A 16467-nucleotide genomic window follows, 5' to 3' on the forward strand; every position below is an offset into this window, starting at 1 on the left:
ATTTGATTTATGCTACGAGTATAAATCAAATAAACATAGATTTCCCAGTGTAATAGTAATGTAGTTGAGCAACCCGTGACAGCTAAAGCACCGTCTGGTGGAGAATGGGTGTGTAAATGCTCCCAAAATGCATGCATAGTTGCCTGCGCATTTAACACAACCACAGTAGCTAATGGAAAAAAGTACACCCGTTTCTTACTAGAAGCGCTATTAGTGTCTCCGTACAATGGGAAATCTATGTTTATTTCATTTATGCTACGAGCGAGTTGGTCATACGCTGCCGTTAACTTACTCACAAAACGTCACGAACGTTTCATTCAGCGTTGCCAGGTTGCCAGATTTGTCTGGCAAATGCCAGATTTTCCTCGTTTCGCCAGACACTCAAACTAACCAAATCTTTTGCCAGATTTTCCAAATTTTCCCAGACTTTTCATTTTTTCCTAAGTTTAGTCAGATCTTACTAGATCTTTACGGTTTTGGCCTCTATTGAGGCCCGGTGAAAATGAACGGCGGCCCTACTGAAAAATGGGTGGCCAACACGTTTCCTGATGAAAACAAAACAATATGTAAAAGCGATTCACACGCAACATCAAGCAAATATCATCTGCATGGAACGATTACGGAACAACAACATTAATTGTAAGCAATTCATATGAAAGGACACTACGTCAAGTTCACGGAACATTTTAACGTCGGATACGTGAGCAATATTCGGCTAAAAAATTTAATAAAAATAATCTGGACGTCGACGGAAGTTGATTGATCGTCTGAATCGTGTTTAATGCATGGGTTTCCTGATGAAAACAAACCAATCTCATTTGCATTTGTGGTTGTAAGTGAGCTGTCAGAGAGCCTAATAGCGGCCCTTACACGAGCATTAAAAATGTCATTTTAAATGATGACTAACTAATGATGTAATTCAAATTTGTTAGAAATTTCGTCATTAGTGCACCATTACACGTTCATTAAAATGATATTTATTTTACTAATGACATTTTTAATGACTCGTGTAAGGGCCGCTAATATGATAGGTGGGGAGAAGGTGAAACCAGAATTGCCAGGTTATTTTTTCAGAAATCTGTCAATACTCAAAAATTTATCTGGATTTGTCTGGGTCTTACTATATACAAGGAAATTTTTGCTTCATTTTCAGTGAGCAAAAAAAAAACCTATCGTATAGAGGCCAAAACCGTAAAGATCTAGTAAGATCTGACTAAATCTAGGAAAAAATGAAAAGTCTGGGAAAATTTGAAAAATCTGGCAAAAGATCTGGTTAGTTTGAGTGTCTGGCGAAACGAGGAAAATCTGGCATTTGCCAGACAAATCTGGCAACCTGGCAACGCTGTGTGCAGGAAGCCAATTTTGGGTAAAATGGGTTTTACTTATTTTTGAGTAAAAGCATCAATAGTACTGATTAGATAGAAACTACGCAAAAGATATAACAATCAACTTGGGTAATTTGATTTCAGTTTTCGTTCGATGGTTTGAAAAATAAAACGCAAAAAATAAAGTCAACTATGATTACTTTATTTATTTAATATATATCTTTTTACATATTTCAACAATGTAATTATGTTTAGATGGTTTGTTACCGTTACATTTACAAAATTCAGAATGAGTAATAAAATTAAATCTGTTCGCACACTTATGGGAATTCATATTCATTGTACTTTGCAATTAGAGCTGCCACAGTATTAAATCTACAGACTATATCATTGAACTGCCAAGGCTGCTCTATTGAGCTGCTGGAACTGCACCGTTGAGCCGACGACGTTGAGTGATCGAACGCATCTCAATATTTTCCATCGCCTGAAATGATATTGCAGTGATATTATTGTTTTAAATAGAAATTATACCAAGCTACTCACACTACGGTTGATGACAATCATTTAACTATTCTATTCTCCCTAAACCGGCAATTTTACAAAAGCATTTCACTCACTTCAAATTTGACCGATAGTTTCTGCGACAGTTCGTCGAGTACGCAAAATGTCTGTTTGTGTATGTGTGTGTGTGTGTGTGTGTGTGTGTGTGTGTGTGTGTGTGTGTGTGTGTATGTGTGTATGTAACGTTTTTTTTGCACTAACTTTTCTCGGAAATGGCTGAACCGATTTTCAATAACTTAGATTCAAATGAAAGGTCTTGTGGTCTCATACAAAATTCCTGAATATTATTTGGATCCGACTTCCGGTTCCGGAATTATAGGTTAAAATGTGCGAAAAATTGTGAAAATAAGTGCACAAACTTTTCTCAGAGATGGCTGAACCGATTTTTACAAACTTAGATTCAAATGAAAGGTCTTGGAGTCCCATACAAAATTACTGAATATTATTTTGATTTGACTTCCGGTTCGGGAGTTATGGGGTAAAATGTGCAAAAAAAGAAAATATGTGTTCTAACTTTTCTCATAGATGGCACGACCGATTTTCACAAACCTAGGTTCAAATGAAAGGTCCTGTGGTCACATGCGTAATTCCTGTATTTCATGCGAATCCGACTTCCGGATCCGGAAATGCAGGGTAAAGTGTGTTAAAAATTGTAAATTGTAAGTTTCCAAATCGACCTCAAATCTTTTCCAATTGATAGTTTTTATCAGTAGACGGTCAAACAAACCGATTTCGGTAATTCTTTTAAAAACTGAAGAAAATTATTTTGAAAAATACCACAGTATTATATATGATAGTATGATTGATATGTGAAAGGCATCATTACACCACTAGGTGGATTAAAACAGGTTTTTTCTAATAACCGGGTTCTTCCATGCTCGATGGTATGAAATAGGCAGATCATTTTCTCTAATTCGACGATTGAAACATCCCGGAACAAAACACCGCATTTTACTGTCAACATTTTCGAAAACAGAATCAATTCTAAATATTTTCATAAAAGCAACTTCCGGAACGTCATTTGTCTATGTTTTTTCTCTTCTTCACGTCTCTCTGTTATTCCAAAAAACATGACAATCGCACTAGCCCATTGAGCAATTTGACGTCTCAGTTACTCACACCGATGCAGAGTGCGCAGATCTATTCATATACGAAATTGGAATGTGTGCGAGCCGAAGTCAAAGTTTGTTGTGGGTTCAATTTTACACTGAGGAAAAACATTTTTGACTCATAATCATACACTGCGAAAAATGCATATAGAATTTCGTAAGCTATGGACTAATGAACCAAGTAGAAGACAGTACCATTACGTGATATAGAGTTTCATGAACGATTTTATGTCTTTCTCAACTGTTCTCTTGGCATTGCAGTGTTTTTTATTGCATATATGTCTTCAATAATTGGCACGATGCGGCTCGACAAAATTCACTGGGTTATTTCGACACACTCACACTAGCATTAACCTTTCAACTGCTGAGAATAGCCACACCAACACATTCGCACGTGGATTGGACTATAGAAAAACGTGATCACCAGGATATTTTACATCGTGGGACGGCTGAGACCGCTCACGCTCACCCACCCGCTTGTGAGGAATTCTGGCAACCGTCAGAAGGCTGGCTGCATTCCGGCAGCTGTCAACATTGTCCAGGCGAAATACGTCATTACCTCGCCGCACGTGTCTTGTTTATTTCTCTCTTTCTTCTATTTTCTTTTTTTATTCGACTTCATTCGATATTCGTCAATCCCGCATGTCCATACAAAAAACGAACCTTGAGACTAGGTAAATGAGATTGAAAAATGGGTATGTTTGGTAGTGAGAAAACAATGCTATTGACAATAACATTTTACATAATTAGTATATATGAAGGGCAATAACTGATTGTCTTTCATATGTATTTTTTATTGAAAAAATAAAACCAAGACGCTAAAAATGTAGAACCGATTCAAAACGGTTCTGCCAATATTGTATGGCAAGAATCCGACAGAAACAGAACCGATAATAACCGCTAGGCGAAATTCTCTGCCGGAAACGGTTGTTGCATTGTTGCCAGACTTTTGCCGGAATTCTGGCAGAACTCCGGCAAAAATGGCTGGCAGACATAGCCAGTCGTCTGGTGGGAAATCTGTCCATCGCGTACAAGCGGGGATTTTCGCCTAACGGTTATCAACGGTTCTTTTCTTTCGGATTCTTGCCATACAAGATTGGCAGAACCGTTTTGAATCGATTCTACATTTTATGCGTCTTAATTTTATTTTTTTTATAAAAGATACATATGAAAGGCAATAAGTTATTGCCCTTCATATATACACGGAAAATAAAAACTACCTATTATTTGACTTCTTTTTGCTTAATTTTGAGTACTTCCTTTCATTCGCTCCTTCAATTGTTGTCAGAATACAAAGAGCAAAACCACCCAACAGCGAGAGTTTCGTTCAATAAGCTAAAATTAAGTAAACCGTATTAACATGAAATTGAGTCAATATGACTCAACTATAGAGTAAATATAAATCATCTTTGAGTATTTTTTTGCACGTGTCTTACAAAAACTACCTAGAGCCACTTTACCTAAAATTAGGTTATTGAACGAAACCCCCAAATTGGGTGGAATAGTCCAATCCACGTGCGAATGTGTTGGTGTGGCTATTCTCAGCAGTTGAAAGGTTAATGCTAGTGTGAGTATGTCGAAATAACCCAGTGAATTTTGTCGAGCCGCATCGTGCCAATTATTGAAGACATATATGCAATAAAAACACTGCAATGCCAAGAGAACAGTTGAGAAAGACATAAAATCGTTCATGAAACTCTATATCACGTAATGGTACTGTCTTCTACTTGGTTCATTAGTTCATAGCTTACGAAATTCTATATGCATTTTTCGCAGTGTATGAATATGAGTCAAAAATGTTTTACCAAATACAAATAATAATACCCCTAAGTCCCATACAAACGAACCGCCAATGTTTTGTTCACAGCATGAACAAGTAAGCCTAGCAAATATCTCCCTTTCGTTGCGATTAGAGTGACTATAATCAGAGTGGCGACAGCTGTTCGTTTGGAATGACAGCTCCCAGTTCCAAACGAGCAAACGACCTGTCAATTCAATGTAAAGCTAATGGAATGTTTTGAATTGTTGCCAAAATTACGGATGAGATGGCGTCACTCTGGTTATAGGCACTCTAGTTGCGATAGAGTGAAAATGTGAAAGGAGATCGTTTCTGGCAACGCTTTATGCTAGTTGCTACGGTGCAAAACAAACTTGTTTGTTTATGTTTATCGTTGCTGTATTGCAACAAATTCAAAGGTACACTCCAGCTAATCGATGGATGAAGAATTGCGTTATAAGAAAATTTGTTTGCTCTGTCATAGCAAATTTGTGGACACCATGCTTAATACACTGATAAAAGGACAAGTTACGAAAATTCAGTCCAAAACCGAAAAAAAACAACGCGCAACAGGATATTTCATTCAATGTGGAAAGGCCAGAAGAATGAACGTATCGGGAAATAAACTAGTTCCCGTTAACGTGCAGAAAAATACTAAAATTACAAAACCTGACGATACGCAAATTGTTTTAAAGTAATCTAATGTGATTAAACCACATTGTATTATCCTGATCATACATACCGTTATAGAGATTTGAAGCATATACCAATAAAAGAAATTTTGCAAAAGTATTCTAGATACGAAACAGAAATGAAGAACATTTTCAACAAGTATAAAAAATTTAGCGAAAGGCAATGTGCCAAATTACAAAACGAGAAATTTGTGCTCTGGTCAGATGTGGTCATGATTATGACTGACGACCAAATGTATGAAATGGCACGCTTCTTAGAGCAAAAATTATGTTCCCAAGAAGAGCTTGGAATGGTAATGATATTCATATTTCTATTCTACTTAAATTTAGTATTATGAATTTCAGTATACAGAATTTATAGATGCTGTTCTATTAGGGGAGTGGGCCCTTCGTATTTTCATGGACCAGTTCAAATTCCATCATAAGGACGATGCTTTACAACATATCAAACTGCAGGAACAGGAATTCAGTAAATAAAACTCAACTCCGTCTGCAAATATATAAGCTCATAAGCCACACACACATGTACACCAAATATATATATATATATATATATATATATATATATATATATATATATATATATATATATATATATATATATATATATATATATATATATATATATATATATATATATATATATATATATATATATATATGTATATATAGCTTCCAAGATAATCAGAAATAGATTTTTCGCTACTACTGATCTATGAATTTCGAGCTTGCTTTTTGAATTATTAAGGTAGATTATTATTAGAACTTAATTTATAATAATACATGCATGCATTCTAGAAAATCAAGTTAAACAACGCAAATTGTCGGATACTTGAAAAAGACCGCGAACAAACGAGATTTATCAGCCCGCATGTATGACTAATTTAAATAACATTCCAAAGTACTTATTTTTGTTTTATTAGTTGCTGTAAGCATTAGAAATTATCTGAGGAAAGCTTTCGGTTAGCATTGTAAATAAATGGTAATTGCAGTTGATGGAATAAATTTTTATTCTGTAACCTCACTTTAATAATATACTGTCTTATTAATGAACCGACCTTCGTACCGTTTCTTTTACTTGTTTGACCATCACCAGAAGAAACACTCAAATCAGTTGCAAACATCTTCCACTTTGTTGTTGTATTTTCTTGTTTTTGGCTTGACGATCGTAGCCTCATATCCGCCACTGTCTTCTCTTCCACTTTGATATGCCATCGTGATCGTTGTCAATTTTTACAAAGGATTTTTGAAATTTGGTCTAACCGGGAATCATCTAGAATCTGCTGAAAAACATACGAGATTGTTTATCATAATTTAAAATGTTTTTTTAAACCTTACTTTTCTTATAACCGACATCAGTTCATCGATTCGCACCAATTCCTCGCTAACAACGCCTGTTGGCCCATCATCATCAGTAGTACGTTTTTTGACGGCGATCATTCCAGTATTACAATATCTCGGTTAATATTATAGTTCTCCTGACTTCGCTTGTGTTTACATATTTTTCACTACAATAAACAGTAACTATGGTGAACTTGTTCTTACCCTTCAGTGTTGCTGGTTTTCTAGGAAATTCGTTAAAGTACATTGTCACTCTGACAGTGTATCATGACAATGTACCGCACGATGCAAAATGTGTCCTTGAAAATTTGTCGGAGTACTCCGTATTATAATTTGTATTTGGTTTTACCTCAGTGTAAAATTGAACCCACAACAAACTTTGACTTCGGCTCGCACACATTCTAATTTCGTATATGAATAGATCTGCGCACTCTGCATCGGTGTGAGTAAATGAGACGTCAAATTGCTCAATAACATTGCTTTCTCACTACCAAACATTAGGTTTTTTATCGTGACGACACAAACGAACAAGTATTCATCCTTGACAGTTCAGCGGTACTGTTTACAAACAAGCTTAAACAAAAATCGAAGAGCACATCTAAAACAATCATCTTTACACTTTGCAACTAGTCACTTTTATTTAATAAATATCAAAAAGGAACCGTATTCAATCGTGAACAAATGTTTTAAAACTTTATTTAGGCGATACGGACCGTAAATGGTCTGATCCAATTTGTCAATAAACAAACAAAAGAAATTTCTGTTTACAAACAGTACTGCTGAACTGTCAAAATGTGTTCATCCGATTGAGGTTAGCAGTGACGGTAAAAAACCTAATAAAGCTGATATTAGGTTTTGCACGAATATGACATAACCTCACAAAAATGAACAGAATGAACTTTTCTCGACAGTAGACGTGTACTTGTTTACAGTTTAAAAGTTCATCGGAAGTTCATCGTTCGAATGTAAAAATTGAAAGTTGCCTCACACTCAACAGATTCATACATAAATCGCTCCTTGATGCTGGAAACACATACAGGGCAATCTTTTTAGTTATTTTCACTGTGGAATACGTTTTTAACTTGCAGTCGCAAAACAAAACAAGTACACGGTAACTGTCAAAGATGAACTTGATTCATCGGCAGTTCATTTGTGTCGTCATCGTGCAAAACCTAATTAGGTTTTGCACAATTAGGTTTTGCACGAACATGCCATAACCTCACAAAATGAACAGGATGAACTTATTTTGACAGTCGACGTGTACTTGTTTACAGTTTAAAAGTTCATCAGAAGTTCATCGTTCGAATGTAAAAATTGCAAGTCGCCTCACACTTAACAGATTCATGCATATATCGCTTCTTGATGCTGGAAACACATACATTTAGTTATTTTCATTGTGGATTCCGTTTTTAACAGGCACTTTTACATCATTTTTCAATTTTCAACTTGCAGTCGCAAAACAAAACAAGTACACGGCAACTGTCAAAGATGAACTTGATTCAACGGCAGTTCATTTGTGTCGTCATCGTGCAAAACCTAATTAGGTTTTGCACGATGACCACTTGAATGAACTACCAATGAACTGCCGATGAATCAAGTTCACCTTTTGACAGCTATCAGTGGTTTGTTTACATATCTAATAACACGTATCCAAATTAGAATGAACGCAATGAACACATAAATAAACCACTGATAGCTGTCAAAAGTGATTCATTTTGCTCATTCTTGTGAGGTTATGTTATGTTCGTGCAAAACCTAATTAGGTTTTTTACCGTCACTGCTAACCTCAATCGGATGAACAAATTTTGACAGTTCAGCAGTACTGTTTGTAAATAGAAATTTCTTTTGTTTGTTTATTGACAAATTGGATCAGACCATTTACGGTCCATATCGCCTAAATAGAGTTTTGAAGCATTTGTTCGCGATTGGATACGGTTTGTTTTTGAGATTTGATGAATAAAAGTGACTAGTTGCCAGGTCTAAAGATGATTGTTTAAGATGTGCTCTTCGATTTTTGTTTAAGCTTGTTTGTAAACAGTACCGCTGAACTGTCAAGGATGAATACTTGTTCATTTGTGTCGTCACGATAAAAAACCTAATTAGGTTTTTTACCATCACTGCTAACCTCAATCGGATGAACACATTTTGACAGTTCAGCAGTACTGTTTGTAAACAGAAATTTCTTTTGTTTGTTTATTGACAAATTGGATCAGACCATTTACGGTCCGTATCGCCTAAGTAAAGTTTTAAAACATTTGTTCACGATTGAATACGGTTCCTTTTTGATATTTATTAAATAAAAATGACTAGTTGCAAAGTGTAAAGATGATTGTTTTAGATGTGCTCTTCGATTTTTGTTTAAGCTTGTTTGTAAACAGTACCGCTGAACTGTCAAGGATGATTACTTGTTCATTTGTGTCGTCACGATAAAAAACCTAATTTCTGCATGTTTATTTCTTTGAATAAATGTGTTCCTGTATCGACTTGTATTAGTTTCATGAAAGGACTGAAGGAAATTTTCAATGATTGTTAGGGTGATGAATATGATTTATTTTGTATTATGCGTGGTAGAGACACAAAGAATGACGAAGACACATCTGGAACATGCTGTTAACAATACAATTTTTTATTGATCTTAAATCTTTATTACTATTATTCAATGTTTATTATCGGTAGCGAAGTAAAAAACAATGTAGTATAATTACAGTGTCCTTTGTTCCGGGACAAAACTAGCCTGTGTCTGACTCAGTTGATGTGTTTGGTTAGCAGCGTTCGTATCTTCACTGATGCAAATCCATTGTCCTTCGTTACTCTCGCGCCACAAACTGATTTTGTTATCTCCCCCTGAAACGGCTAACAAATTCCCTGTTAAAGACCAACTAACATTCCAAACGACATCGTCGAAATGATTCAAAATTGTTGACTGCCAATTCTGTAAATCTTCGCTTGTCCAAATAATTACTCGACGATCCTGTGAGCAACTAGCTATTTGATATCGAGGAAGTCCAACATTCGGAGCCCATGCTACATCGCGAACCCAATCAGAATGCAGTTCAAGTCTTTTGTCTTCCTCCCAACGATCCCCTTCTTCTTTCCATATCTTGACAGAGTTGTCGCAGCCTCCTGTTACAAGCCGCTTTACTACGATGTTTGATTTACTAGGTTTTTGATCAAAAGCAGCATCCGGAGTTGTTGCAGGACACCAACTTACTGTGTTACACCCAATACTATGGGCATTTGAAATTTTTTTAGAATCCCAAGTTCCTGCTTCTACGTTGGCAGTTAAAATGGAAATGGATCCATCAGAGCTTCCACAAGCTAATATCAGTCCATATTCTGCTGGGGCCCAAGCAACAGAATTGACCGATGAATCATGATTACTATATTCAAACCATTGGTTCCAATCACCGAGGCCGGCCTCTTTCCAAATAATCACCTTACGGTCATAAGAGCAAGACGCGATAATGTTGCCATAGCGAGGATGAGCCCAGGCAACTTGCCAGACCGGTCCACAGTGACCTTTCAAATCTGCTGCGAGTGTTTGAGCTCCACTTTTTATATCGAATATTTTCACAGAATTATCTGATGAACAAGTTGCCAATCGAAGCCCATAGTAATCCACTTCTGCGCCGTGGATCATATCTTCATGTCCAGTATCAATTGTATTCAACACAGAAACCATGTTTTCGCCTAAAAATCGTAAGATTTATTGAAATTTATACCAGCTCAAAAATCTTTTTTTGATAATGCCAGCACAACTCGACAACTGACTTCTTCTTTCAAGAAACTATGCCTATTCTTATTCGAATCGCCAGGGTTACCAGTTTTGAAGAAATTCAAACAGCTCAAGTACGCCCAGTGAGTTTTGTCGAGCCGCATTGGCTCGTTCATCGGTCGGACTCTCGGACCGCTTGAGCGTGGTCACCACGATTAGGGATGTCGTAATATCGATCGATTAATCGAGTAATCGATTAATAACCCAGATAAACGAGTAATATTTAATCGATTAGCATAAAACTAATATTCGATTGTTGAGCTAATCGAATAGTTAAAAAATTCCCATAGTAATAATCGAATGAATAATCGAGTAATCGATTAATAACTTAGATAATCGAATAAATTACAATCGATTAGTTTCAAAATTATACTCGATTATTAAATAATCGAGTAATTCGAAATTTCCGACATCCCTAACCACGATATAGCGTGATGGTGATTCCTTTGACATATCCCATGCATTTAGAAACCATTTGGATGATTTTTTAAATTAACATAAGTTTGATAAATATGATACAAGAAATTATTATTCATGTGATGTCATCAAACGTATGTAATTAGTGACAACAGTAATCCTACAAGAATTTATAATCAAGGATAACGCGTGTTAATGACTTTTAAAGTTATGAAATATTGTCAATTTTGTATCTTTGATGAATGCTCCTTTAACACTTTTTATAACCAGAGTTGGAAAAAATAGCGGTGTCGTTACGACACGGTTTACGTAGTTTCAACATATGTTCTCGTTTTATGGACCCCGTATTCGATTTCGCAACCGGTGGTTTGATTCGCAATAAAATGAATAATAGATTAAGAGAAATGAATGTTAGATTTAGGTTTTATAAAAATAATAAGTTTGAATTCTAATCAAATTCATAATGTTAAGTTGACAGCATTCACAACGTAATAGCAATACGCAATGCAAAATTATTGAACAAATATTCCACACCAACTTATTAATAATGCGACAAAAGACTTTGTTTTACTTCCAGTTGGTTAATGATGATGATGATGATATTCATGCGCTATTTTGTTCAAACACAATTAAACGCCATTTGACATAAATTCGATTTAAAAAAGTAACTTGAGCGCAGGGTTTGTCAGTTTCAAAGACACAGCAGGCGTAGCGTTTGAATTGCGCGTTTGAGTTGGTGTAGCCAAATCCTGCACTCCTGTTACTTTTGTGTATGATATTCAAGCTAAATAGGGTAAATCAGTTAACTGCATAACATGCTTTGAGATTGAACATGTTTCTCTTAATTTTTATAAATCACAGCATAGTACTCCGTCCACATGGCAAGTTTCAAATATACCACGAAGCATGGAATTCCGATGCGACCGACCAAAGAAGCTCGTTGAAATTCTTTAATTTTTTCTGTCACACTTCAAGTAAAAGAGGCTATGATTTTTCCCAATTACTGTATCGAGTGCAACCAAAACCAAACACTGATAATAGACTTTCGTACCGACACTTATGCTTTCTTAATCCTTACCAACACGTGTACGTACCGATGAGGTTTAAAACCCACTTCTATTTATCACCTATCATTACATTTTCGAAAGTTAGGAAATTGATAATTCCCAGCGATTTAAGCATTAAAGCTCATATCAATTGATCAAAACTATCCATGCATAACTTTAGCTTTAATGTTTGAATGCATCATTTTTTAATACTCATACTAGACAAATTTATTAATTCCGCTAATTTACTCGCCCCTCTATGCACTTTTGCTGATCACATCAGAAACAATTTTCTACATAAATTATTTTCCGATCGAATCAGTAGGGATTTTTCTAGAATTCAGATTTTTACTGATCTCGACTTGACATTATCATGGTCATACAAAAATTAAAATCACTTAGACATCAGATCAGTTGTGATTCCGCAACGATTTTTCCTCGGCTAGGAATACTACGACCTTTTTTTCGCTCACCAAAATAAGCTTTGGTCACATTTTCCTGGTGCTTATGTAGAAAAATTCTGATACCGATAGATTTTTGCGCCGAATATTTTTTGGAAAAATTACCTGACAACGTTGCCCCCAAGTTTGGTGGCATTCTGTTCAGTAGTTTCGGAGTTATGGCGTTACAAACATATAAACTTACATCCGTTTTGCCTTTCTCATATAGGTTATGCGATTACTGTGTAAAGGTTATGCGATTACTGTGAAAACCGACTTTTGAATCGAGGCTCGGAGGGCCGAGTGTTATATACCATTCGACTTAATTCGTCGAGTACGCAAAATGTCTGTGTGTAAGTACACTGAGCCAAATTATCACTTTCACATTATATGATATTGTAATGATTGTGCACTATTGGAATTCTCAATGATAGCTATGTGGTGTATTCAACATCATGTCAAGTATATATGTTAATGCTATGAAGCATAACATTCTTCTGGAAGTTATTCTCATATGATTTCAATATAGCAAATGAAATTTCTTGTCTGAATCGAATCTTTTAGCGTGTTCTATAGTCACAAATAGGCAAATCATGTAACAAATATCGGAAAACCTTTTGAAATGCATTTGGTATTATATTGAAACGTATTTGAACAGGTTAATGCAGTCCATTTTATAGACTTTATGATATATATATACATATATATATATATATATATATATATATATATATATATATATATATATATATATATATATATATATATATATATATATATATATATATATATATATATATATATATATATATATATATATATATATATATATATATATATATATATATATATTGTCACTTGCACAAAGCGCAAGTTTGCGCACCTTCATCAACTCAGCCTTACCTGGAAATGTGGACACCGTTTCTATAAATCCAGGGACTTACACACACCAACTCACCAACGACGATAGGCCACCTATGCTGGTTGTGACATCGCTGCTGTCATCGGTGTTAATAAGAAAAATAATAGTAAAAATCCCTACACACTTATGCCCCGTTTACACTTCTGCTGGTTGCCAGCATGCTGGTGTCAGTGTACTGCCCTCTTAGGAAAAAAACGTTCAACGGTGGTCCTTCGTTGGTCTAATACTTTGGATCATTGGACCACAGTTGAACGTTTTTTCCTAAGAGGGCAGTACACTGACACCAGCATGCTGGCAGCCAGCAGAAGTGTAAACGGGGCATTAGTTTTCTTTACCGACTTCAGCAATATTTTACCGACTTTTACACAGCTGAAAATCCCTATAACAAATAAAACTCTAAGACTATCTTATCGCTAGTGCTTAAAACTAACTTATCGCTAGTGCTCAAAACTACCTTATCGCAGTGCTCTTATCACTAAATAACGCGAATTGGTAAGAAATAATGCAAAATAGCCGTAAACTTTCCTTACAAATTATTCTTAATATTAGGATCACTGATTGATTGAACAGAACTTACTCTTGATCTCGTCAAGATATCCGTATCGTAACAGAATAGGCGAAATTACGAGGAAAACTAAACGTGAGTAATTTATATATTTGTAAAGATACTATGTTCATACAATTAAATGTTTTGAATTAATTAATTGTTACATACCATTAGCTAAACTGAACTTTACATTTTTTCAATCTATACTCGATAGGAAAATTATAACTTTTCATCACCAAACACCTGTGTTTCATTTGAGCGTTATAGTTTCGGAAAGGTTCTGTAGAGAAATCGTTGAACGGAGTCAACATTTTATAATTTTCGTTTATTTACGAATAATTGCGGTATATTTCGGTCATGTCGAGACAAATTCGGTCAAGCAAATCAAATAAAATCGGTGGTGGTAGTGATCGCGGTGCAGCTGCTGTGAGTTCTGAATGTGAAGCGATTGAAAATGTGCAATTGGTGGTTACAGACGATCCAGAGGTTACAAACCCGGGCCGCTCGTGTAGAGTTTGCCGCGAAAATGATACGGATGAAATGGTCAGCTGGGATAAGTGTCTCAAATGGTTTCACTTTGATTGTGTTGGGGTCACGCAGGAAATTGAAAACAAGCCTTGGAAGTGTCAGTCTTGTGCAAATCCGACCCAGAAACCCAACTTGAAGGATGATCATCAGAAAACACTACCTCTGAATGTCAATACGGCTAAGTCTGTATCATCTTACGCATCTAGCAAAGCTTCACAAGCGCTTGCCAGACTGAAGTTGAAACGGTTGGAGGTGGAACGTGATCTGAATAAGAAACGACTGGAAGAAGAGCGTTTGCTGAGTGCGAAGAAAGCGGAACAAGAAAAGACTTACTTGGAGGAGAAATACAAACTGCTTGAAGAAATGGTTAGCGAAGCTGGGTCGAATCGTAGTAGTGTCGCAAATACTGTCGAGAGTTGGGTTGACAAACAGCGAGTTCCAGTACTTCCAGATTCGGATCGTTCAAGTTTCGAGCCTACAGCTCATTCTAGTCGACAGTCACAGCAAGACAACCTATCAAGACGTACCGATAAAACTAGCAGCTTCGGGATGACTTCACGTCGCAACATCAAACCAGACACAGTTCATCGGAATTCACCGCATAAAACCGATTACCGTGGATGCGAAGAAGATCGCTGTTCACTGACCTATAAACAACTAGCTGCACGGAACGCTATTCCGAGAGACTTGCCCCAGTTTTCCGGCGATCCCGAGGACTGGCCACTCTTCCTAGCGACGTTTAATAGTACCACGGCAATGTGCGGTTTCACGAACGATGAGAATATATTCTGTCTGCAACGTAGCTTGAAAGGTCGAGCTTTCGACGCCGTTAAGAGTCGACCAGTGCATCCCGCCAACGTTCCTGGAATACTCAAAACTCTAAAAATGATGTTCGGACAGCCAGAAGCTATTATCCACTCGCTCATCGAAAAAATCAGTGCCTTGCCGGTCATAAGAGAAGACAAACTAGAAACTCTGGTAGACTTTGCTGTTTGTGTAGAGAATTTTTGTGCCACTGTGGATGCTTGCGGTTTGGAAGAGCAGCTATACAACGTAACACTCTTGCATCAACTTGTGAACAAGCTGCCACCCTCCATAAAACTCAATTGGGCGCAATACCGTCTTTCGCTATCGGGTGTGAATTTGGCTGCCTTCAGCAGCTTGATATATAGGTTAGCAGAAGCAGCAAGTACCGTGACGCTTCCAAGCATACCAAATTCCAAATCAACGAAGGGTGACACACGTAGCGTTTCGAGAAAAACAAATACATTTCTGAACGCACACTCCGAGAACACCATCTCCGAATCAAGTATAGCGAGTAATTCTAGCATGAACACTCTGAATGGCGAATGTCCGGTATGTAAAGCAGGATGTAAGACAATTGATAAATGCAAGCGGTTTTTGGAGCTCTCTCGAGATTCTAGATGGGCAATAGTAAGAGAATTTTCGCTCTGCCGTCGGTGCCTTTGTAGACACAATGGCGAGTGCCAAGCGAAACTTTGTGGAAAGGATGGTTGTCAGTACAAACACCACGCTCTGCTACACAACGATCAAAAGCAGAAAATGCCCGTCATAGCAACATCGTCGCAAACTGCAGTTGCTGTACCGCCTGAAGAGAATAAGTATTCTTTTGCAGAATCGAGTTCGTCGTCGACGCACGGATGCCACACTCATCAAGCGAAGTCCAGCGACACCCTGTTCCGATATTTGCCGGTTTTGTTGCACGGGAAACGAAGAAATGTGCGAACTTACGCGTTCCTTGATGATGGCTCTGCCCTAACACTGCTCGACAACGAGTTGGCTGATGAACTTGAGCTTGAAGGTGAAGTTAAACCGTTGTATCTTCATTGGACCGGTGGAACCCAGCGTCAAGAATTGAGCTCACGTATCGTTGGACTGAATATTGCTAGTATTCAAAGTGGTTCAAAGAATCATATCATCAGTGGTGCTCGTACAGTTAATGAACTTTTGCTACCATTGCAAACAT

At 36.8% G+C, this 16467-nt stretch overlaps 3 protein-coding genes across 3 annotated transcripts in view; 1 reads left to right on the forward strand and 2 right to left on the reverse strand.

Moving 5' to 3' along the window:
* The window catches only part of LOC131440541 (protein FAM50 homolog), a 347038-nt gene that overhangs the window by 201962 nt on the left and 128609 nt on the right, over positions 1 to 16467 (reverse strand). The gene's annotated exons all lie outside the window — the stretch shown is intronic.
* On the forward strand, positions 5094 to 6012 carry LOC131440546 (uncharacterized). The gene is made up of 3 exons (XM_058611916.1): positions 5094 to 5466; positions 5523 to 5757; positions 5810 to 6012. Exons 1-3 carry the CDS (start codon positions 5210 to 5212, stop codon positions 5939 to 5941), a joined length of 624 nt encoding a protein of 207 aa, XP_058467899.1. The 5' UTR covers positions 5094 to 5209; the 3' UTR covers positions 5942 to 6012.
* LOC131440542 (protein SEC13 homolog) lies at positions 9409 to 10587 on the reverse strand. Its single transcript, XM_058611913.1, has one exon. It carries the CDS (start codon positions 10485 to 10487, stop codon positions 9507 to 9509), a length of 981 nt encoding a protein of 326 aa, XP_058467896.1. The 5' UTR covers positions 10488 to 10587; the 3' UTR covers positions 9409 to 9506.

Source organism: Malaya genurostris, chromosome 1 (genome assembly GCF_030247185.1).
Source record: "Malaya genurostris strain Urasoe2022 chromosome 1, Malgen_1.1, whole genome shotgun sequence".
NCBI classification, from domain to species: Eukaryota; Metazoa; Arthropoda; class Insecta; order Diptera; family Culicidae; genus Malaya; species Malaya genurostris.